The sequence below is a fragment of the Meles meles genome, chromosome 21 (genome assembly GCF_922984935.1).
Source record: "Meles meles chromosome 21, mMelMel3.1 paternal haplotype, whole genome shotgun sequence".
Taxonomy (NCBI): domain Eukaryota; kingdom Metazoa; phylum Chordata; class Mammalia; order Carnivora; family Mustelidae; genus Meles; species Meles meles.
This window is the reverse complement of record NC_060086.1, coordinates 41,062,427-41,086,559: the sequence shown is the minus strand read 5'-3', so window position 1 is coordinate 41,086,559 and position 24,133 is coordinate 41,062,427. Positions and strand designations below refer to the sequence as shown.

General features: G+C 48.5%; 1 protein-coding gene across 1 annotated transcript in view; it reads right to left on the bottom strand.

The window, feature by feature from the left end:
• The window catches only part of ADCY9 (adenylate cyclase 9), a 116,098-nt gene that overhangs the window by 5,138 nt on the left and 86,827 nt on the right, over positions 1–24,133 (bottom strand). Inside the window, exons 4-10 of the mRNA XM_045992528.1 lie at positions 18,174–18,278; positions 17,059–17,276; positions 13,163–13,265; positions 12,056–12,264; positions 8,172–8,331; positions 7,077–7,225; positions 4,421–4,462 (exon numbers count right to left, since the gene is read on the bottom strand). Coding sequence (XP_045848484.1) covers positions 4,421–4,462; positions 7,077–7,225; positions 8,172–8,331; positions 12,056–12,264; positions 13,163–13,265; positions 17,059–17,276; positions 18,174–18,278 — 986 coding nt within the window. The remainder of the gene's footprint in view (positions 1–4,420; positions 4,463–7,076; positions 7,226–8,171; positions 8,332–12,055; positions 12,265–13,162; positions 13,266–17,058; positions 17,277–18,173; positions 18,279–24,133) is intronic.

The window sequence follows — 24,133 nt, the reverse complement described above, 5'->3', positions numbered from 1 at the left end:
TACTTTTTTTTTTTTTTTTTTTTTTAAAGTAGACTCCGGACCCAGCATGGAGTTCCATGCGGGACTTGAACTCACAACCCTGAGATCAAGACCTGAGCTGAGATCAAGAGTCGGATGCTTCACCGACAGCCACCCAGGTGCCCCAATATGTATAAAGAGTAGCACCTTGTGAGAAATTCAAACAGCATGAGCAGTAGTATAAAATAAGTATCTTTCCTGTGGGAAAGTTGTGGTTTTCTTGTAGGTTGCAAGAAATTCTAATACATGCATGTACTGTAACAATCAGGGTCCAACCCTGGGCATTTGGGCTGTGCCCATCCCTCACCCCCAGGCAATGCCACTGTGCCGACCCTGTGCGTAGGAGGGAGTCGGTCTGTGGGATAAACTACCAGAGTTGGAAATGCTGAGTCACGTCGACTACTGCACATTCATGATTCCAGTAAAAATTTGCACACTGGCCCTCTCATTTCTGTTCCCTCCAGTAACAGCCTGCTTCTGGGGGCTAGAGGGGCCTTTCCAGAGTTGGATAGTGCTGACCAGCAACAGCTGTGACTGAAGATTAGCACAAACGCAGTCTCTTGGAAAGCTTCTTTTTTAGAGCTAATTTCTCCACTCAATAGTACTACATTTTCATCAGAAGGAATTTAGGGGGAAATGTAGAAAGAAGTTTCCTCCACTACTGACCATCCAGAGGCCATCACTGTTAACAAGCACTGGGTTTCCTTCTTGTCTTTCTTCTGCTTACAAAGCTGTAACTGCTCTGTTCAAATAAATTCTGGGCCCTGATGTGCTTCTAAAGCACATAGAATGGACTTCTAGATTTTACGTGGCAATGGGTCGAGTCACTGTATAAATTATATATAAAATGGCTGGGTCCTCGGTTTCGACATCTCCATGGCACCAAAAACTCAATTCTGTAATCAGAGCGTTTAATAAGTTTTCCTGTTGCCTGTGACTTAGGGACATTATAAAAAAAACAATGAACTTGACCAATCTGGCCATAATGGTCCTCTATGAAGTACAGTCACAAAGCCCAGGCTGTGGAGTAAGAATCCCAGGACTCTGTCCCAGCTGGACCACTGTAGAGTTCTGGAACCTTGGGCAAGATTTCTAGGTCTCGACTTCCTCGCATGTAAACTGAAGGTGGGCTAGAGTATCGCTAAGTCCCTATTGGTCTAGAGTCTGTGCAGAAAAGAGTTATTAACATAGCAGGTCTGAGGCTGCCATCCAGAGAAAGGCCTACTGGCAAGAGTGCCTGAGGCTGGCCTCAGGATCTTGGATCTGGGGAGGAAGGTTCCCACTGTGTCTAGAGTGTGCCTTCCTTCTGAGCATCTGGAATTTTGGTCCCTGCAGCAGAGATGCCTATGTGACCGGCCTCTAATAAAAACCCTGCGTATGGAGTCTCTGATGGGCTCCCCAGTGTCACCATGTCACCTGCACCTGTCCAAGCTCACTGCTGGAGGAATTCAGAGCATCCCGGACTACGCCACGGGGACAGGACTCTCGAAAGCTGGCAACTGGTTTCCTCGATGCTACCTCATGTACTTTTATTTGCTGCCAACTTTGCTTTGTGTCCTCTGTGACAAATCACAGCCATGAATACGACTCTGTGTGGAGTCCTGAATCCTAGCGAATTCCCAGTTCTAGGGGTGGTCTTTGGGACCCCTGACATGAGTTCCATGACTCGTCCCCTGTGAGCTAGGAACCAAAAAATGCCTCCATACAGTAAGACACAGGACACCTACTTATTCTTCTGTCACTGAACCAACGGCAATATATATCACAAACCTCAAGTACTAAACAAGTAACTATTCTAGATGACTGAAACAGATTTGTGTCCGGCCCTACATGCCTTCTAACTTGCTTGAGAGTAGGGAGAGAATCTGTAAGAGGAGGCAGTAAGTCTTCTCTTGGGTGAGCCCATCTTGTTGGGTGAGGAGGGACCTTTCTTTCTATTTCGCCAAAGTGGTAACATTAAGGAACCACCCCCTTTACGGGTAGACATCACAAAGGCTCGATGTCATCTTAACAGTACAATCAGACTTTGCAGCCCTGTGGCAGAAATGGGTGATGTGTCTGGCTTTCCCCAAGCAGGCTACTGCTCCTGCTTTCCTCACTGTAGCATGGCCTGACTCTGGAGAGGGGAACAGGCCAGATCCTCCGGACAGAGGAGGGGAATTATGGAACATAGGCCAGTGTGAGACAGAAAGGGAAACAGACTGTGATGTCTGTTTTCATCTTGTTTAAAAGGGGAATCCTAATACACAGATTTATACTTAGTGCCAAGGGGCTGCCACACAACAGAGATCTGGAACAAGTAGGAAATGAATCACTTCCCATCAATAACCGGTATTTCTCTTTCCACTACAGAAGGAACAAAAATGGAGGTCTTTCCTAAATTCAAATAGCAAAGGTCAGTTCCAAAAAGAGGAACTTTATGGGACTAAATGCAAGAGTCAATTTATGATTTGACAGTTGGACATTAAGTCATCATTGCAAGTTAGAGTAAAATAGAGTATAATTCATTATCATGGAAAAGATGGATTTAAACAGAGAGAGAAACAGAAAACAAAGATCACTCACGGTCCTAACCAGCTTAACATGGAATTTGTTAACATTTTAAATTTTAATTTAATAATGTTAACATTTAATTTTTAAATGGCATATTTCAGTGCCATTTAAAATCTATGCCTACAGATTTGAGGCTGGGGAAGTCACCACGCTGGGACACAGAGGGTACTTCTCAGGTACTGGTAATACCCTATTTTCTTGGTCCGAGTGGCAGTTAATGGGGTGTGCTCACTTGTGAAAATTCATTGAGCTATGTTCTTATTACCTGGACACTTTTATGTGCACATGTTATATATTCGTCAATAAGAAAGTTTACTTTAAAAAAAAGCCAAGTGTTTTATTTTAAATACTATAGTTGTGATCATCATAGAAACACATTTGCATTCTGTCTTTGTTCCATACTTTAAATCTCCTTCCCAGTATCTATGTGTCCACAGAGATTTAATTTTTTAATTGTAGAAACAGAAAAAAAGTCATTCATCACTCTTTACCAGATCATAACTACGACATATCTTACATTTCTTTCATCTATATAATGAACTGCCTAGCTCCAAGACAAACGCAATTTCACATGAGAAGTATTTTTCTTATTGCTGCATCGTAACAGTGGTAATATTTAAGCATCTGACCACAATTTAATTCATTTCTTTTTATTGGCAACTGAAGTTGCTGATGAACTTTCAGTGTTATCCTTCATTGTGATCGGTATTTTGGGGCAGGTGGTCTTTATCATATGCTGAATTATCCCCTCAGTAGAGAAGCAAAAATAGAATTATTAGGCCAAAGGCTATGAACACTTTTGCAGATCATCAAATTACTTTCCAAAACTATGTGCCATTCTGAAAAGTAGTGAGGCCTGGCAGAGAGAGCGTGGCCTGGCAGAGAGGGAGGCCAGGGTTTAAACCCTGCCGATCACTAGCTGTGTGACCACAGACAGCTTCCTTAACTTCTCTGAACTTCAGCTTCCTCATCTGGAAAATGGGGACAAAGTGACCTAATGTGTCAAGTTATTGTGAGAAATAAACCACATGTTATAAGCGCCCGGCAGCTTAACAAAATAAATCCCCACCCAGGATGAACGCACCCTTCCCTGTGCTGGGTAATCACAACCTAACATCTTGAAGGTAAAAGACCAAAAGGATTTTGTAGTAATTTAAATGTGCAATGACTTCAGTAATAACATATTTAGCTTCTCCCTACATTTCCTCTTGTCAGTTTTCTTGGTTTTTTTTTCCCCTTTATTTATGCAGGTCTTGATCAGCTCTTCACGTAATGGCCCACAGGTACTTTTCTCCGCTGCTCAGATTCCCCACAGCCCCCACCAATGTGTCGATCAGTCTTTTACTTTTGTGCGTGCGTGGTTCTATTTATTGTTTGTAAGACTGGAAAGTTGTCTCTGTCTTAGAGGCCTGCAAACTAATTCCGTTTTTTCTAGATTTATATATAGTTTTATATAATGTTTATTTCTGACTCCTCAGCTTATACAAATTTTAGTTTGATGTTTACAGTAAAGCAAGGGTCTAACATTTATTATTTCAAATTTCTAGTTAGGAATTTCAAAATATTTTAGGGAATTAAAATAAGTACTTTCTTAGACTTGAGATATTTCCTGAGTAACAGGCTGATGTCGTATATGAAATTCAGCCCAATCTAGTATGCTCTTAACCACCATTCATTTTCTCAATGAGCTGGTATTTCAACAAGTGGGTATTTTCCACTTATTCTTTTAAGAATTACATAGAATTCTTTTTGTTCAAGATACAAATGTTTTTTAGGAAGCTGAGAAGGACATAGTGCTCATACAATCACCCTTGTTTTTTCAGATACAGGCATGAAGTTAAAAGCTTACCTGAAATTCTGTCCTGCATCAAGGTGTGAAATTACTATGGAACTGAAATTAAAATGCAGAAAAATATTATTATAAAAAGCAAAGAAGGAGTTAAATAAAATGATACAGTAGAATTTAAAAAACAATTCCCCCCCTTTTTTTAATGTGAAGATCAAGTCAGACAACTAAGGACAGTTAATTCTTTATTATAATTTGATATCCTGTGTGAATTAAAAATCAGAGCAGAGAGAGTGATGCAGCCAACAGTACCTCGTATCAGGGAGGGAGGCACCGTCTCCAGAGAGCAAAACCAAACAAGAAGTCTCGAAGGCATTCGCATGACATGAGGACTTTCCCATGCAGTCCCGCAGACTAGAAGCCGGTCGTGATGAACAGCGATGCCCACTGACAGGACTGATTTGGAAAGGAACTGCTAGAGACGCTGGCTGACCTGAGAGGCCAGACTTTGCTCCTCGTGTGCCCAAAGCAATCGAATCCCCATTGTGGGGCACGGAAACCACACACGATAAAGAACTCTCTTGGTGTCGGGGCAGGACCCGTGACATGTGGTACCCTTCCCACACACCTCACGGCTTCTTCTAGGGTCCTCTTGCACCCAGCATCCTCCCAGATCGGTAAGTCGGCCTCATGCCCCGACACTTCCCGGTCTACTAGATCCATCTGCCCCGCTCACTGCAAACCTTCTTACAAACCTTCTGCAAGCAGCTCCCCTGGGCGGCAGAGGTGAGGGGATGGCTCAGAGAGGCTTTCAGCTTCACAGGGGGTGTTAGATGACTTCACGGGAAAGGGGAGAAAGCAAGAGCTATAGCACCGACACTGTTCTGAGGCCGTATGCGTTCTCCCTCCCTGCCCAGGCATGGCTGTGACACCCTTTCTCTCCGAGTGCGTGCAGCCCTTCTTTTACTTCCGGGTCCCTCTGTGAGGCTCGCCTGGTTCTCAGAAGTCCCCTCCCCTACCCAGGGGGCCTCTCTGTGTTTGTGTTCATCCCTCCCCATGCTTCCTACCCCATGAGGCTCAGCAGAGACAGCAGGGTGGGTGGGCTCAAAGGACTCTGTGAGCAGGGAGAAGCACTAATGAAGGGGAGATTAAGCTGCAACCCAAGACCTGCTCTTTGAATTCTGGACAAAGGTGACAGAATTGGTCCCTCGTCACTCTGGTCCCTCCAGACCCACGTGGAAAACCCCCACACCAGTGACTGAATGACACTGTGAGTGGCTGAGGGATATCTGTCATGGTTCTTTTAGAAGGTTAAAAGGCAGACTGATGAATCCCATGCTCTTGGGAAAGAGCCTCATAATGACCCTAATTCCAGATGGCCATACCTTCAGGAAGGGAAATGTACGTTTGTTCTGCTTAAAGTAATTTAACTATTCATTCAAGTTTGCTTTCAAACGCTGAATGGCAGTTCTGCTTAAAATTCCCTTCTGATCTTAATTTGCAGAAAACTTGAATGCCTTTGATGTTATCATTATTTTATTACATCTAACTGAGGAGAAGGATGCTTACTTTGTCCATTACCAACTGCTGCTTTGGGAACACCCAAAGATACACTGTGGAGGTTTTATTTATACTTCATACTGTGACAAACTGGATCACCTTCTACTTCTGAACTTATTAAAGCAATGGTTCTCAGCAACAGTAATGCTATTCCTGGGGGCATTTTGAAAATGTTGGGGCTCCTTCTGGTTGTCATAATAGTTTGAGGAGCCAGGAATGTTCAATGTCCTGCAAGGCACAATGAGGGAATGACCTGTGTCACTCGGAAATATCCTGCTAGCCTAAACCCATGGTAATTATAAAAAAGCAGTTAACATGTTCTAATAATAAAATGTTTTTATAAGTAATTACCAAAAAAAGGTCCAATATTTAGGATGTTTTAAATATAGCACCTATCACAGTCATCCTATATATTTTCATTTTTTGTAGCATGATAGTAAGGCCCGCTCCTGTCCCTTGGGCCTTTCCCACAGAGCCCTGCTTCTCCCACGCCATCCCAGCTATGCCTCAGCATCTCCCAGTGATAAGGTTTTGAAGGCCATTTGGATACCAGACACTGAAAGTGTTCTTCAATGTGTGGAACGACTTCAAGATAAAAGATTTCCAGTGACTAGTCATTACTCCGTTTCACATCATGCCACACATGTCACAAGCGAGTCGGTATTCATAAATAAGGCCCAGGCCACTACCGAGAGCCTTACCTCCTCACTTCCTCTCCTTCAGCAAGCTGCAAACTGTCTGGTTGTATCACCCTTACTCAAGTGAGGTTAGAACCAGCTTCCTCTTTGCCTTCATGGGTCTCCCTATACCTCTACTCCTTCATCTCGTATGAAACGGCTTCTGGTCCTACTTCTCTGTCATAAGTAAGTGCAAGCACGAGTCCACTGCACTACGTCCCAGGCAGGGGTCACCCAAGGATGTCTATATGCAAATACATATTATGTCATGAAAAACTATTTTCTTTTTTTTTTCTTTTGCATAGCAGTCTTCGGACTTTTCATGAGGATGTTGGCATTGGGTATGTTGAAAGTTACGTCATGTGACAGTATCTGGAGGGCAGAGGGAGAGGGCATTGGCACAGATGTGAAAAACAAGCGAGGTCCGGAAAGGTGTCCCAGCCAGCGAGGGCAACAGATGCGGAGCACAGTGGCGGACCTACCTGTCAGGGCACAGGGAGATGCAGAGTAGGAGCAGGGGCCCCGCCCCGACGACTGTGGCTAAGGAGGACCTCATCCAGGAGCTGAGCTGGCAGAAGTTGCAGTAGTGCACGACGGTGATCAGGACGGCTGAACCCATGAACACGGTGACCTGCAACGAGGGGCCGGCGCAGTTAGTGACCCATCCCGCCCTCGCCGTGCGGGCTCCGTGCCTCACTTCCAGCTGAGCCTGCTGACATCAAAAGATTCACTCACTCATCTTTCTTGCGATATAAAAATACCATGGATATCACGAAGTATCTGGCCATTTCAGGGACAGATCATAAATCACTGGGTTAATCACCCGGGGCTTGGGGCGGCAAGCTCGCGCTGGCACTAAAACTCCCCTCCAGATGTGAGCAGACTGCGCCGTCTCTCCCGAGGAGAGGGAAGGCAGGCCACCTATCTCACCGCCGCCGCCGTGGAAGTGGTTACCTTTACAAAGCCTTCCTTCAGGCATCCTGCTACCTGCCCGCGGAAGTGTCACTTGGTGTTCAAGTATCAAATGCAGTCAGTCCGCGTGGCAGCTCACGTTACACTCACTTTCACCAAAAACAGAACTTTCCACAAGGGCATTCATTCAGTCTTTGTGGGGTTAAACTTGGAATCTCCTTCCCCGATCAACCGCAGCTAGCCCAGATGCCAGTCACCTAGCTGTGCCAGCTCGATAGGTAAGCACCGTATCTCGTCTGGAAACGTGGGGCAGACGCTGCTTTGCAAAATGCACGGGAAAACACCTGGTTTGGAGCTCGGTGAGCAGCAGGTGAGCCTGGAGAGGGCACAAGGGAGCTGGGCAGGGCAGCATCGTACCCACCTCTCCCTGACCGTGGTCAGCGACGGGCTCGAGCGTCTAGACGGGCCGCGTGCTACTCTCCCTGCCTACTCCTCTGTCTCAGGCAAGACTTTTAAGAAGACAAGCTCAAGGTGGTGACAAAGAATTTGTACCTCTTTAAAGGCCTATATTTAAACTGTCTCAAGTCATCAAGCCTATTAAAAAAAAAAAAAAAGATGAGGGAGTCCTGAAGAGCTCGAAACCAAGTCACTGGGCCTTTACTTACGTGTATGTTTGTCTCAAATTCAGAGGTGACGTGTGAATAGACCGCAAGAGCAGGGAGTGACACCAGGATGGCCCCAATGAAATGGCGTGGGAGCCAGCCAGCTATCCACTCCAGCAGGCGCTTTGTACAAGCCATCACGTCCTCCAGGAAAAACACCATCCTGGGATGAGAAGGGAGAAAGGAGAAATGGGGTGTCTGTGGACAGGTCAGCCTGCTGGGGAAGTTGAGGGCGGGAGACCCACCAACTCTCACCTGTGTGGCCGCCGGGCGTGTGGGGGCTGGTGGAGCCCCCCAACCCCCGCCCCACTTTAGGTCGGCAGCAAGTAGGTGGGACTCGCTCGGCTCAGCACACCTTACTTTAAGGTCATCTGCTGCACACTGACAACACGTGCTTGTGCAAAGCCGAGCATGAGCTTCTGCGGGTCTCAAAGGAGATGTAAGAACCGGGCACACAAATGTTACCAGGCCCCTCAGAGGCCACTCTTGCTGTCACAGGCTGCTGAGGCCCGTTGGAGGCATCTGGGAATCTGGCAGGGCCTTTTGGTTGTCACCGGGACTGAGGTGTGAGGCCAACTCCTGGTGGGCAGGAGCCAGGAATGGGGGGGGGGATGCACACTGAGACACACAGGACCGCCACATGCGCTCTAGACACCCACAGATGAGCAAGCCCTGCTGCCAGTGACCTCAGCCCAGAGTCTCGTTGTGTCTCGGTGCTGCTAACACACACTGATCTTCCAGGAATGAACCACTGTGTGACGTGCCCCTTGCTTTGGGGCCTCCGCACGGCTCACTCAGCATTTCAGAAATCATGCCACAGCGGCAACCCAGCGCTTGTGCCACCAAGCCCACACACCACCAAGTGTCCTCATCTGGAGCCGTCTCATCTGCGCAACCGTGCGCATGAGCACAAAGCTGACGACTCTGTTATGACTTCCCCAGTGGTGGTGTCCTGGCAAAAATGAGGTGCAGCACTACAGATTTTATTTTAAATTGCTCTCTTGCTCTCTCTCCTTCACATTGGGAGTGACAGCATTTCATCGACTCCTTCTGAAATCGTGTGTGCATGTAGGCTGTATTTCAGGATCGTCATGTGGCAATCATAAAATAACTATCATAAAGAAGGGGGAAGAAGAGTGTGGGGCTGAGAAGCACTGTTCAGGAGGACAAACAGTGTGGCTAAGGGAGGGGCCCTGGGGTCAGCAGGGGCCAGTAACTGGATGCCAGCAGCAGGAGATGGAAGAAGGGGTACCGTGGTTCAGCTGGGTAGAGACCCAGGCACACAGACCCTCTCTGAAGCCAGGCCCCCAGGCAGGGGGAGAAGGTACAGGTGCACTGTCCCCACCTCTGGAAGTGACAGGAGCTGCCGCTGAGCTTCAACGGCACAAGTTCCCCTCAAGGGTGGTCGCCACACACCCAGGTGCCTGCACCTTCCGTCCTCGACACCCGCAGTGCAGCGACCACTGGCTACAAATGCATGATCACCAGGAGGAAACCGCGATCTCAGCCATTTTCCACATGGAACCAGGCCCTGTCTGACCCTTTCAGGGCCTGGATGGTTCTGGCCTCCTGACACTTAGCGGATAATGGAGTTCTGGGAATACTTCCAAGAATAACCACAAATATGCTCAAGACAGAATACATAGGCCCCATGAGGAGACAGAGGAAGCCAAGTTCCAACAGGGAGAAGGCAGGACTGGGAGGCCCCAAGAAAGTCTCCAGGACAGCAGAGCTCTGAGGATGAGACCCACTGTTCCCACACCTGCCTGGGCTCAGCACAACATGAGGGGAGTGAGGGGATGGGCTGCGAGTCAAGATGCACGAAGGGCTCTGGAGGAGGGGCAGCTGCAGAACCAGCCCCCGGGGCGCCCGCGTACTCTGCACCACAGATTCCTGTTGACGTGGGATCCTACATATGCCCTCTGCCTGGCTTTGATGATTTGGGCGAAGTGAACTTTTAGAGTCACACCAGCAGTCACTCAGGAGCAGCTGCCGCCTCATTTGGGAGGCGCTGACTGAGCACGTGGGCGTGACACGGTGGCACACACCTGCGTGCGTGTCTCCGTGGCCTGGAGCGCTCTGCAGTCTCCAGACTGGGGTTCGCCCAGACTCTGTAGAAGCGGGTCCAAAGCAACAGGGAACAGCGGTGTAAAGGGGTCTTGAAAAAGGTACGGAGACAAAGCCAGTCTCTGAGAGAGCCGGAGTCTTATCTAGCTGTAGGCCCTGTGTCAGACGGAAACCTGGACCCAGAGCAGGAGAGTGGGCATGAGGAGACTCGCTGCCCAGGGGTGCTGGCTTTTCTTTGGGGTGATAGAGATGTTCTAAAATTACATGGTGATGTCCGCACAACTCTGTAGGTTTACTAGGAATCACTGAACTGTACACTTAGGAGTGTATTTCCTGGACGTGAATTATATAACAATAAGGCTGATTTTAAAAAGGAAAAGACAATCTAGGGGCCTGAAGATGCCTTGGTTTGGATTCCCCAGAAGCAGAGCTGATTTGAGAGTGGGTCCCGAGCAGCTCATCAGGGTTGTAGAGCCGAGACTCAAGGCGCAGACCTACAGGGAAGGCTGTGTTACAGGGAGACCTACGCTGTACACCACGCAGCTCGATCCCGGTAGGAAATCTGGGTAAACAGTGAGGATGCACCCTGCAGTTATCTCCACGTGGAGGCGGCACAGGGGTCAAGTGTGAAGCCTTTGGCGACCAGAAAAGACCCTCTGCAAAGAGCCACAGGAGTGGGAGCAGGGGTGGGGGGACCAGGGGAGAGCAGTCCAGCCCATAGAGTTCAAAGTGGGGAGGGGCGGGGGCGACTAGCATTCAGAAACTACAGGGCAGACCGGGGCTGTTGTTTTCTATTCTGGGGTGTTGGGGAAGGGAGGCAGAAACTCGAGGTCAGTGCCCTTCTCCCCGTTTCTGTCTCACCTCCAACTTCCGGAGGCAATCACCAGCAGGACTGCCTGTTGAGATGGACAGGGCCGCACAGAGGAAGTGGTCACGGTGCCCAGGAGGCAGACGGGGGTGAGGGGGTTGCGCTTGTGAATGGAGTATCTTGTGCATTCACACTTAGTCAGAAGTACTCAGAGCAGCTGTGAGCTTCCCTGGGTGCTGGGCTGAATGGGTCATGAGGGCCTACCTTCCCTGAGGGGTCCCCATTGTCTAGCCAGACCTTCTGTCCACTTCTCAATGGGTTGCTGATCTATTACTGAGCTTCCATTCTAGGTATCAGACCTCACCACAGACAGGGAGGAAGCAGGACTGGGAGGCCTCTGCACATTCCTCTCCCATCCTGCAGGCTCCCTCTCACTCTGGTGTGAGAAGGGACAGGTGCTCTTCGGAAGGGAGAAGCTTTACATTTTCATGAGGTCCAACTTATCTCTTCTTTCTCTGGCTTTTCAGTCATAGCTAAGAAACCACGGCCTGACCCAAGCTCGTGGAGACGGACACCTACAATCCTTCTGAGGGTTTCAAGTCTTGCTTGCACATCTGGGGGCACCTGCTGGCCCGTCGTGGGCTCCCTGTGTGCTTCCATTCTGTTTCTCTTCCCTTTCTCACCCCCTCTCTTCCCATTGTTCTTTTTTAAGTCTCTGAGGGGGGAGATCCTGGGACTGGTTGGCAGCTGAGGGGCGGCAAAGGACACTGACCCTGTGGCAAAGAAGGTGCCCACCTGTGCGGAGGGCCGGGTCTGTGAGAGAGGATGCTGAGCAGAGCTGGGGGAGGGAAGGAAAGAGGACCCTGTCACCTGAAATGAGCTTGCCAGGGCCTCTGGTGTGGGGAGGCGGGTCCGCGGAGCTGCCGCCAGACTGCGCAGCCATTAGCTGTGGGGCCAGCAGAGGGAGCTAAAGGCTAAAATCCGGAACAGAGCTGAGCAGGTGTGCCCTTACCTGACGGAGACCACGAGGGACAGCACCTCCAGCAGCAGGGCAGCGCCGAACACTGCCAGGGCGGCAGGTGGGGGAGACGTGGCGGCAGCCCCGTACTTCAGAAAGCAGGTGATGGAGAGAATCAGAAACACTGTTGTCGACAGAAACACATCCAGCAGGGAGCTGAAGGTGGCACTGGCAAAAGTCTTCACGGGAGAATTCTTTATAACCTGTTTGGGAAAGGAGGGGTGGTGGGAGGCACGAGCGGAAGCTCCAACAGCTGGCCCTGGAGTAGGATTTTGACGGAAACACTGCAAACATTTGTGGAGCACTTGCCCGCCCTGGGCCAAGCACAGGAGGTAAGGGCTTGAGGTGGGCCATCTCTCCTATTCCATTTAACAAGGAAACAAGGCACAGAGCAGGTAAGAAACGCACAAGGTCGCACAGCAAGCTATTACAAACCAGTGAGTTCTCAAACGGATTATATCCTGGGCCTGAAAGCTGGGTTATGGACTCTGCATTTGTAAAAGCCGTTGCACAAAAGCCTTTTCTGGAAGCTTCCAGTGAACGGTTGGGTCCCAGGTTCAGGGTGTGTGACAGCTGGCTTCGTGGCAGAAGTGACAGGCAGGCATCAAAGCAGCAGCCGATGAAGCATGGGTATGGCCAATGGATAGTAAGAGAGGCTCGTGCCTTCACTCAAGAGCCTGCTCTGGGCCTGGCTCTACGTGGGGTGCTGGAGGCAGACACGAAACATCGCCCTCGGGAGGCTCAGAGCCTAACAGGGGACGGACAGGGTCTAAAATGTCAGGGTGGTATGGTAAATGTATGTAACAAAGAGCCACGCACGTGGTGTTAGGGAGTCACCAGGAAGGAGGGACAAAACGAGGACAGCACGGAGCAAAGGGGCCTGGAAATGATATGCCAGTGACGTCAGACAAAGGGGCACTGAAAGATTGGGGTCTTCTCCCTGTGTGGATTTGGGGTTTACAGATTATGGGAAATCAGTATTAGCCTTCATTTTCCTATCACTCAAGGAGGGGAAACAAGGCCGCCAAAGCACAAAGCTGACTATGAACTACCCGGTGCAGACAGCAAATTTCTTCTCTAGATGTAGAAGGGGAAACACACCTCTTCTTGATAGCTGGTCCTATAGGATCGCTCTAGCTCCTGATCCAAGAAATTCAAGCTGAACTGATTGATGGGTGGCTTGAAAAAATAATCTTTCATCAGGCTAGGAGAAACAAAACAGGCAGGTGATCAGCACGGCGCAGTCACTGAGCTCTACAGGCAGACTCCAGTCACCCTCCCAGACACCACTCCCGAAGCACGTCACACGGCCCGCGTCTGGGAGTCACTACATAAAGATACTGCTTGACCCTCCTTGTGAGAACATACATCTGGAAAGTGCTTTGTGTTTTCAGAATACACGTTATGTTTCCTCTCCACTAAAGTGGGACCGTTTGCAGTCATTACAGCACACGTCATGAGCACCGTGCTTCTGGAGACACCTTCCAGTGTCTGGGGAAGCAGGCAGCTCTGCCGTGCTGGGAAACCACCGCTCTGAAGGACCAGACATCCCTGTACCGGGGACTTAGGCTGATTCCAAGGCTTCTGATGGAAACCTAACTCAGAGCCGCTGTCCAGTCATTCAGAGCACTGGCAGTAATGACCGCCATCAGAGCTGACAGGTCGTTATCACCAAACTGTTTTGAGTCACCGTAACTGGAGTGCTGTTGTCACCTACGCAGACCGCGTGTGAAACCTGGAAAATAACACTAGACGGTTTTAGTAGCAGAGACATCAAACCTGCTTTACGTGACTCTTTCATTCTTCTATGGTTGCTAGCAAATAGTAGTATCTTTTTTATACAGCAGGAAATTTAAGAGAGTGTTAACAAGATTTCAGAAGGCAAATAACAGCCATGGAGTGTTGTCTCTCGCCTCACACAAGAACGCCTGTAATTACATCAGATAAAATAAAGTCACTCCCCTGTGCCTGACACACAGGGTCCCTGCAGCCCAGTGGACTCTCTGTGACAAGTGTGCCATACCTCACTACGCTCTCAGACTCGAAAGAAAGAAAATTCCATCCCCGAAGGCAGAGCCCCGTCTTCCCTTCCACCCAGCAAGTGTGGACAGAGGGAAAAGCAGCATAGCAGCCGTCTGGAGGACGTGCAATGGCCACATGTAGCTAGACACCGTGCTGTTCTTCTGAAATTAATATTGACAAGTTCCTTTTCTGGGCACAGAGATTAGCTCCTTTTGGGCCAGTCCTCTCTGAGATAATAACAGTAAACTCTGGGAAAGGTGTAAAAATGACTCGTAGAAGGTACTGGAGACTGACCAAAGGAGGTAGGAAATGGAGGAGAGTCACTCCTGGAAGAAGGGAACAGCACCAGCTTAATTTCCCATGTTTTACTGTTTTTCTTTTTTGCTTGAAGATAGCCATTAGTTGGTACCATGTGCAGGACAGCTAAAACTCAGATGGAAAAGCCACAATCTCCCTGACTTGGAAAATCAGAAAATAATGTTTGGGGTGTCCACAGTTGGAAAATGAGGTTGAAAATCCCAGAAAAAGAAAAAAGAAAAGAAAAAGAAGGGGCATCCCCAAATTCGTCATATGAGCTCTGCTCGAATCTCTGGCTGACCCCTCAAATCTGCATGAGCACAGCAGACTCCAAGAAGCTTAACTACGGCTTAAAAAAGAGTAGCAGCTGCCTATACCAGGAGAGACAAAGTTTGCTGTGGGAGTTTAGGTACGTTAACTGCATGTTAAAACAAACAAAGAAACAAAATATTGACACTCTTCAGAGCAACAAACAGAATCTCGAGTTTCTAAGCACCACACAAGCCAAATATACACAACATGTGAAGAAACAGGAAAATATGATCCAACTCAACACAAGGGCCATCAGTGGAGACAATCTGAGATTCCAAGAGGGTGGTATTCGAGGTCAGGGTCACAATGTATGCCAAAGTAACCCAAGTGAAAACTACAGCATAAGGGGTGGGAAGTGAGTAATGGCTCTACACAGGTACAAGATGGCTACACTTCAAGTAAAATGATACAAGGTTGCCTGGCCAGCTCAGTCAGAAGAGCATGTGAATTTTGACCTTGGGGTCATGAGTTCAGGCCCCACGTTGGGTGTAGAGATTACTTACATAAACAAGTAAGTAAACTGAAAAAAAAAAAAAAAAAGAAAGAAAGAAATGATTCAATGTTAACCATAGGAAGACTATATAAAAAGTTCAAGGATGCCTATCTGTAAGTCCTGGAGCAACCACCAAAAAGAAAAAAAAAAATCATAATAATGCAAAGAAGTATGGCTAAAAAGCCAGAAAATATATACAAATGGAATTAAATGGCAGAGACTTTTAGAATGATTTAAAAAGCAGACTCATAAGAGACACACTTCAAATATAAGGATACAGGTTGAAATTTTTTTTAAACAGAAATTGATAAACCAAGCAAAGAGTAAGAATAAGAAGGCTACGGTTACTATATTAGTATCAGATAAAGTGGTTTTTACAACAAAGTATTACTAGGGATAACAAAGGACACTTCAAAATGACAAAAGGACCAATTCACCAGGAATTTATAACACTCATAAATGTGTATGTACCTAAAAAAAAAAAAACATGAAAATACTTGAGACAAAAACTGTCAGGACTAAAAGGAGACACAGAAAAAATCTACAATTACAGTGAAAAATTTCTAAATCCCTCTCTTAACACTGATAGAGCAACAGATGAAAAGTAAAAAGATGATCTCATGCTGCCAACCACGTGGACCTAACTGTGTCTATGGATCGCAACATCCTACAAATGCATGTGGTTTGTTCATGAAAACAGACACATGTGAGACCACAGAAAAAGTATCAATAAATGTAAAAGGGCTGAAATCATACACAGTATGTCTTTGGCTACAATGACATTAAATCAGACACTAACAACACATATTTCCAAATACCATTCTTCAGTAAACGGAGCCAAGGCTCTTTGGACAAACGTGTGACTCCCGACTGGGGTCAGGGAAGATCTGGGACGAGCCTGGCACACCCTGTCGTGCTGGAAGAGGGAGCGAGAAACTGAAAGGCAAGTGGTGGAGGCGCTCCGGGGTGGCTCAGCCCGTGAAGAGTCCTACTCTTGGCTGTGGCTTGGTTGTGATCTCGGGGTCCTGAGATCGAGCCCTGTGTCGGGCTCCCTGCTCGGCAGAGAGTCTGCTTGAGAGTCTCACTCTCCCTGGGCTTCTCCCATGCCCTCTCTAAAATAAATTAAAACTTTTAAAAATGATGGAGCCATGTCAAAGTGCAGTTGGTGCCGAAGTAGGAGAACTGACATTCTGAACCATCACAGTAAAGATTGTTTCAAGCAAGAACTACGATGAAAAGGAAATCTAGGGAAGTATGCTGAGGAATGGAGTGCACGCATGATCTTAAAGTACTGCTTACTGGTCACAAGGAGAAAATAACCACAGACTGGAGAGGTCAACACTTGCCTGGTTGCTCAAAATTACTATCACTGACGGAAGACAAATGGGTACCATTGCCTCTGGATGGGATGCCTGAGAGGGATACATCATTTCTGTGGCCAAAATTTCAGGCCAAACTGGCATATGAACCGAAGATTAGGTCAAATATGCATCCATGTTGGATTTCCTGAATTTGGTAACCATGATTATGTAAAAGAACATCTTTGTAATTTAGGAAATTTACTATTTAGGGGCAAAAGGAATGATATATCCAGCTTAGCATCAAGTGTCCCAGGAAAAACAACCACAACATAAATTTCACAGAGAGAGAGAATAAAACAAACAGTAAAATATTAAAAATTGGTAAATCGGGCAAAGGGTTGAATGAGAATTCTTTGTATAAGTCATGTGACTTTTCTGTAAGTTTCAGATTATTTCAAAATAAAGTAAAATATTGACAATAGAAAGGCAAACAAATGGGGATAAGGTGACTCAGAAAAAGGAAGACTCCTACATGCAAATCTTTACTTTCATTGTTCATGGTTGACTCTTACCTGTCTTCTTTGATAACATCAACAAAATGGGCATCTGTTTTCTCCCGGATGTTCTTGAATCTCAGCGGAAGGAGAGCTGACTGGTCCAAGCTCACTCCTGCCCACCTTCCCTTTTCCTGTAAGATCTCACACAGGGAGGTCTGACTGTTGGTGAGTTTCTCCTCTTGGGGAGGGCTCAGAAGGCCGTTCTGAGTTTTGGAATTTGGTGCTCCAGGAGCCTGCCTCAAGACAAGGGTTGGGGGGGGGGGGGCAGACACAGAGGCTGCAGTGTGAGCACGCAACAGCGCCACTCCAGCCCCACCTCGGCCAGGCGGGGGCCCCACCGCACACCTGACCAGCACCTTCACATCTCTGTTCTAACCTGAACTCAGCCTCTCTACCCATCTGCTTCTCCCTGTCCCCCTGTTCCGTCAGATTGCGCCTCGGGGGTTGAGGCAGCTTGGAAGGTGTGACATGGTGGGAAGAGCTAGTGAGGAGCTCAGGGAAGAGCTGAGGCTCTTGGAGCTTGCTAACCACAGACTCAGCATTACAGAGGGCCATGGGCAAAGGTCTGGGGGACTCGGGCGGTAGATGTGGTATGGAGATCCATCCAGAGGAAGGTGGCAGGTGACACAATGGTGGAGGGTAACAAAGGCCTTTGTCTGTTCTTAGAGGGGCTCTCAGATTTGGTCTCGGTCCCGCTCTTTAGTGCAGCCCTAGGTCTATCTCCAGGTGAGGCTTCTCTGGCAGTGCCCTCGCTACTGGCCCTGACCCCAAGCCTTTCTCCACCTGCACCTTTGCGCCTGCCGAGCCCCCTCCTCTCTCTGCACGTCTTCTACTGTGTGTTCTGGCCCCAGAGATTGTCCCTAGCTACAGCGGTACATGTGGCTTTCAGGTCTTCCTGCCCAAGGAGAGAGCCCCAGCCAGCTGGGCACGTGTTATTCTGCTTCACAAGGGTTAGACCTGACTCTCCGTCCTTATCTTTACTGCTCTATTCCAAACCCTCAGGATGAGAAGGTATGGAACAGGGTCACCTACAAGGAGTTATTCTGAGAATCGAGAAGCTGACAAGACAGGAAGGTCACTTCTGATGGAGGCACCAGGAAAGGAACCCACAGGAACAGCCAAGAGCTTACCTTGGTGCTGTTTTTATGCTCCTCTTGACAGCCGTTCTGGACCGCTCCTCCTTCTTCACCCGCTTCCGATTTGGGGGCAAATGTGATTCCGCAGGAAGGACAAGTCTACAAGAAAAACATACACCATAGGAACACAGCCAGAAAGCTCCACGGCCACAACCCGTAATTCAAACCTATCGTTGCAACTGGTTGTCACGCTGAAAGGCAGTAACCAAGGAGAAGGCTTCCTGAGCCACTGGAACAGAGTTAAAACACACTGGTGAAGAGAAAACAGAAACACGTCCCCACGAAGACTGGCACGTGAATAGTCAGAGTGGTGCTATCCGTAACAGGCAAAAAGCAGAAGCAACTCGAATGTCCATCAATGCATAAATGGATCAACAATGTGGTCTGTCCACAGAATGGAATATTATTCAGCCATCAAAGGGAACAAAACAGGGGTGCCTGGGTGGCTCAGTAGGTTAAAGCCTCTGCCTTGGGCTCAGGTCATGATCCCAGGGTCCTGGGATCGAGCCCTGCGTCGGGCTCTCTGCTCAGCAGGGAGCCTGCCCCCCCTGCCACCGTCTACTTGTGATCTCTGTCTGTCAAATAAATAAAATCTAAAAAAAAAAAAAAAAAAAAAAAAATTAAAAAAAAAAAAAGGAACAAAACAGTGACATGTGCTCCATCATGGACGAACCTTGCAAACGTTGTCAGGTGACGGAAGCCAGACACAAGGGGCCACATGTTACATGATTCTGTCTGTAGAAAGTGTCCAGAAAAGGCAAACTCATAGAGGTGGTAAGTTGATTACTGCATGCCAGGAGCAAGGGGGCGAAGGGAATGGGGAGTGACCTAATGGGTGTGGAGTTCCTTCTAGGAGGGGTGAGGAAAATTTTCCAAAATTGGCTGTGGTGATGGTTGTACGATCTTGCAAATATACTAAAAACCACCAAACGGTGGCTGGAAGGGTAAATTTTATGGTAACGTGAATTGTATCTCAATAAAGCTGTTACTAAGCCAAGCAACCAGCCACTAGCCACACAAGGTTCTTGAGCTCTGTGTGGTGGTGAGCTGCTCATGTAAACCAGGCTGGGAAGTCAGAGGGTCACGCTTACAGACGTAGGAGTTCTTAGAAGCCTGAGCAATTAACTGACCTAGAAGAGAGAAGGTGAGGCTCACTACCATCAGGAGAGCAGAAAGGGCCAGGCTTTGCTCCTCCATGGTGTGGAGATGCCCCGTTCAAATCACTCACCTCCATCCTCTCACCGATAAAACCAGGGCAGGGACATGGTAAGAACTAAGTGAAGACGTGTGTAGCTACTCTAGCCTTGCTCCTGGCACTCCGTGCCCCCTCAGTCAATCCACTCTTATGATCGGTGGGACCCAGTCAACTGGCTGCTGCCACCGAGACAGCAGCTGAGAGCTCCTAGTGGGGACGATGAACCGAAGCAGGACAGAGTTAAGGGACTCTGACAATTCCTAGCGTGACAAGCTCGGTTACACACTGGAATACGTTACAGGAGGCTAGACACTATTTTAGAAATTCAAAATAAGTATCACTTAGTACCCACAGGCAAGGATATGAGCTCCATCACATCCCAAGTTAGATTTCAGGCCTCTATTGTATTAAATAAAAGAAATGCTCTAAAGAGTTGTGTCATCTGGGAATCCGACGCAAGGCGCAAGTTTCAACATTCGTATTCATTCAAAAAATGAAAACACATGCACCAAAGCAGCAGGCCAAGTCATTAACTAACTACCCGAGCAAATAGCAGTACCAAGGTAAACTACGCCTATAGCTCTTTATTTTTATTTTTTAAAAGATTTTATTTATTTATTTGACAGAGATCACAAGTAGGCAGAGAGGCAGGCAGAGAGAGAGAGAGAGAGGGAAGCAGGCTCCCCGCCGAGCAGAGAGCCCGATGTGGGACTTGATGTGGAGCTCGATCCTAGGACCCTGGGATCATGACCCGAGTCGAAAGCAGAGGCTTTAACCCACTGAGCCATCCAGGCGTCCCTGCCTATAGCTCTTTAAACACTGAGAGTATTAGCTGGGGCAGAGTGTTCTAATTGTCAGTAGTATAATATATAAATTTATTTTAATGCACCCTGGGAATGACTGAGTTAAACTTCAAATCATGTTGCTAATGGGGCCACTGATCTTCTCAAATGAAAAAAACAAAATCCAACACCATGCCCCTGCAAGGGCCCTCCCAGCCCCTCTGGAGGGGTGACGTCACCGCGCTTCAGTGATGAGCCCAGCAAACTCCCGAGGGCACTCCTGAGCAGGGGTGGGAGTGAATGGCTCTGGTGGTGGCGGTGGTGGCAGGATGCTCCTCGAGCACGATACCAGCCCTTGCGAGGGCCACCTGGCAGCCCAAGGGGAGTGGGGGCACCACATGGTGCCCGGGACAGTCCCAGACACTCTAATCTGGGTCATACATACCCTTAGGGTCTGGGGCTTTCCCCAGTCTTGGACAGACATGACACAACAGCATGAGGTATTTCTCTGGCCACTTTTCACCTCAAGACTAGAGAAGTAGTGTGAAGACTACTAGTTAGTTAGCTAGCTCTAGTTAGTTCCTGGAGGCTGCTCCAGTGGTGACTGGTAGTGGAGCACAGGGATTGGGGCGCTGGCGTTGAGATCCAACTGCCCTGGACCAAATCCAGGATCGAACGCTGACTAGGGTAGGGGGAGCTCCAAGCCTCGGTTTCTTCTTTCCACAACAGGACCGTGTCTCCCACAGCTGACGTCATGCAAGAGGGAGCAAGGCTGAGGACGCCACATCCTGGCCCCGTGGGAGGACTGCGGCTGACGGGATGTCCGGCAGTGGGCGGGGGAGGCTGCACAAACGGCCGCACAGGTATTTCCCACCCCAGACTCTGTCTGAGGTGCTAGTCGGTATTCAACATCTGTTGGTCCTCAACAGTCAAACCTCTGGCTATGAAGACAGCACATCTGTCCTTTCATGTCCTTATCAGCGACAGAACGGCCATCCTTGCGATCTCTTGGCCTTAGTTTGCTCCTAAGTACTTTTCTCTCCTCAAACACACCATGTGTACTTTAGAAACAGACCGTCTGCTTCTTAGGAACTCCCCATGGCACGCTGGCTCTACACAGAAGATGTTTGATGCACTTAGAGCCACAAATAGGCAACAGAGACTAGCAAACCTACTGGACAGCAGAGGGCACACACCGTCTGTGAAAGATTTCCTGCACACGCACCAAAGGCACACAACTTCGGAATGGTGCCCTCTCTCTGGAGGCTGACCTCGAAGGGGCTGGAAGGCCCATGGAGCCCGGGAGTGTCCGTGGGGACTGCGCTGATCTCCAGGAGGCTATGACTATGGTCTTCACGACTGGGCAACGCAAGTCCACGTCCCTTTGACACAGAGGCGAGGCGGCCTGTACCTGGCCATGATACAATGTTCTAACACAGAGGTAAGGTCTGGTAGACTGACCACAAAAGAAGCTCAGGAAGCAAAGGCACAGACGTAATGTTCATAAATGGTCTCAAAGACTGCCCTCAGGGAGGTTCAGGAGCTTGTCAGAGTCACATGGGAAGCAGCAGCGAGCAGGCCCTGTGGCTGGGACTCCCCATGGCCTGAACAGCGCTCACTACTCCCTCTGCACCCACAACAGCTTCTTCCAGGGAGTGGGGACGCCAGGGGCAGCGGGGAGAACCAGCTGTGGACTGCAGGCCCCCCTGTAGCAAAGCAGTCCCAGGAACTTAGAGCACACGGACCCAGACGATCATTTCATTGTGCTTTGAAAATACGGTTTTTTGTCCTCCTATTTCTTCCCCATCTACTTTGCTTTTGGGGGGAAATTTCATTGATTAAATCTTTATAACAAACAAAACAAAAAAAAATCTTAGAGAAGACCACCTGCCCTGATGGAGACATCGCACATCTCGACATTCCCTTCTGACGTACGGCAAGCGTCCCTTCTGCACCAGAAAGGTCCCACTAGGCAACAGAGGGTGGGTCTCTTTCCCCCTCCACTACCCACAAAAACTTGAACTGTTTTACAGCTTCATTTTAATCTGAGTTAAAACATGTCAAAAACTAGTTTTGACCAAGCACACAGATACCTCCATGAAATGTTTCCTCACCCATTAAACATACGACTCTCCTCCTGCTGAGAGGAGCATTTTGGACTTTTGGGAACTATCTGGGGGGTACCTTTCCATCTTGGGAGGCACGCCCGATGCATCGGATAAAATCACTCATACAATGGTAACAGCTGCTGTGATGGGGAAGCACCTGTGTGCTGAGTGCACACGCATGAACACGAATCCATGCAGCGTCCGTGCTCTCGTGCGCCCGATCTCAGTTAATCCTCATAACATACCACGAGGCCATGCAGAGGACACAAAGGTTTGTCATCAGTGGGAGTCAGTCTGCAGGCTCCTGGTCCCTGACCATTGTGCAGCCTCTCTCTGGCCTCCCTTCCTAACACAGAGAGAATCCAGGAATAATCCTGGCACTATGACCTCCTGGGCCTCGTTCCCCTGAAGCCACCCAAGCAGCTATGACCACCTCCTGGTGCTTCTAAGTGGCACTACTGGCACACTGGCACCAAGGGAAGCTTTAGTAAGACGAGCTAAGGTCCCCAAAACAGAGTACTCGACGGGCCAAGGAGTGTGCTGGTTGCTGCCTGGGAAACCTGAGATCCCTTGGAGAACACCCAAGAGCAAACTCTGCTCTTTCCCAGATGATCTCTGCTCCTTCCCCCAGTGCGGACGTGGGCTTTGGAGGGGAGATGGGAACTATTTCTCTTACACACATTTCTCTAACACATTTGCATTTGTTTTTAACACATTTCAATACACACACGCTACATCCTGTTTGGAATAAATGGCATAGAGTTATAAAATGGGTTTTTCTTCAAGGCTATTTCTCTTCACAAGACAAATCATTTCTAGGCCAACAGCTGTCCTTTTTCATAACTGTCAAGGAAGAGAGGAGGGAAACCTCTTTTCTGAGAAACGAAGAGGAAATATCAGAAAAGCACTGGCTCTGCCTGTTGAGGCTGCTGAACATGACTATTTGGTAAGCTGTCCTAGGACCAAGAGAAGCAACCCTGGCTCCCAAACTCAGAACTCAGGCTGCACGTGGCAGACGGGAACATGCAACAGTATCAGGACAGACCTGCTGAGGCCCACTGGAGGCTCTCGGCTCTCTGCCTGCAGCCCTCATAAGCACCCATGAAGCAGACCCTATGATTTGCTCTATTCCACACAGAGGAAACAGAGGCAGAGAAGACAAAGGACTTGCCCAGAGTCTCCCAGTCAGAGAGTGACAGAGGGGACCTTGAGCCTAGACAGCAGCACCCTGGACCCCATCCGTGCATGTGACATCTCCAAGGGAACAGGAGCTGCCTGCACGGCGGGGCCTCAGTCAGCCTGGCTTCTGCTGCAGGGGCGGGGCGTGGTGGTGGCAGTGTGACAGTTTGAGCCAGTGGGAAGATGATCTCTGCAACCTAAACACTAGCGAAAAAGAGAAGCAGAAATTGTTACAGAAAAAGAAAGGTGTCGCAGAAGCTTTATGAATAGAAAGTGCACAGTCTGAGAATACGGGAGGCAAAACAACAAGGACAGCAACAAAAACCTGTAAAAATCAGACCCAGGATCTCAGAGTCACGGAATGTGGAGTCTCAAAACCCCGCTCAGACTCCCGAGCCCTAAACGACCACCAAGGCTAATAACTGAGGCTGATAAGGCAAACAGATCATTCTTGTGCTGTGGAAATATTCCATCAGAAAGTCAAAGAAAGAAAATATTTGGCATTTTGGGAAATTTCATTTCGTGTAATACTTCACTCCCTGATGATACCAGTGAAATGATGCTGGACATATCTTCTCATTTCTATCATATGTGATAGAAAATAGAACTACAACCGAAGGGCGCCTGGGTGGCTCAGTTGGTTAAGTGACTGCCCTCAGCTCAGGTCATGATCCCAGAGTCCTGGGATCG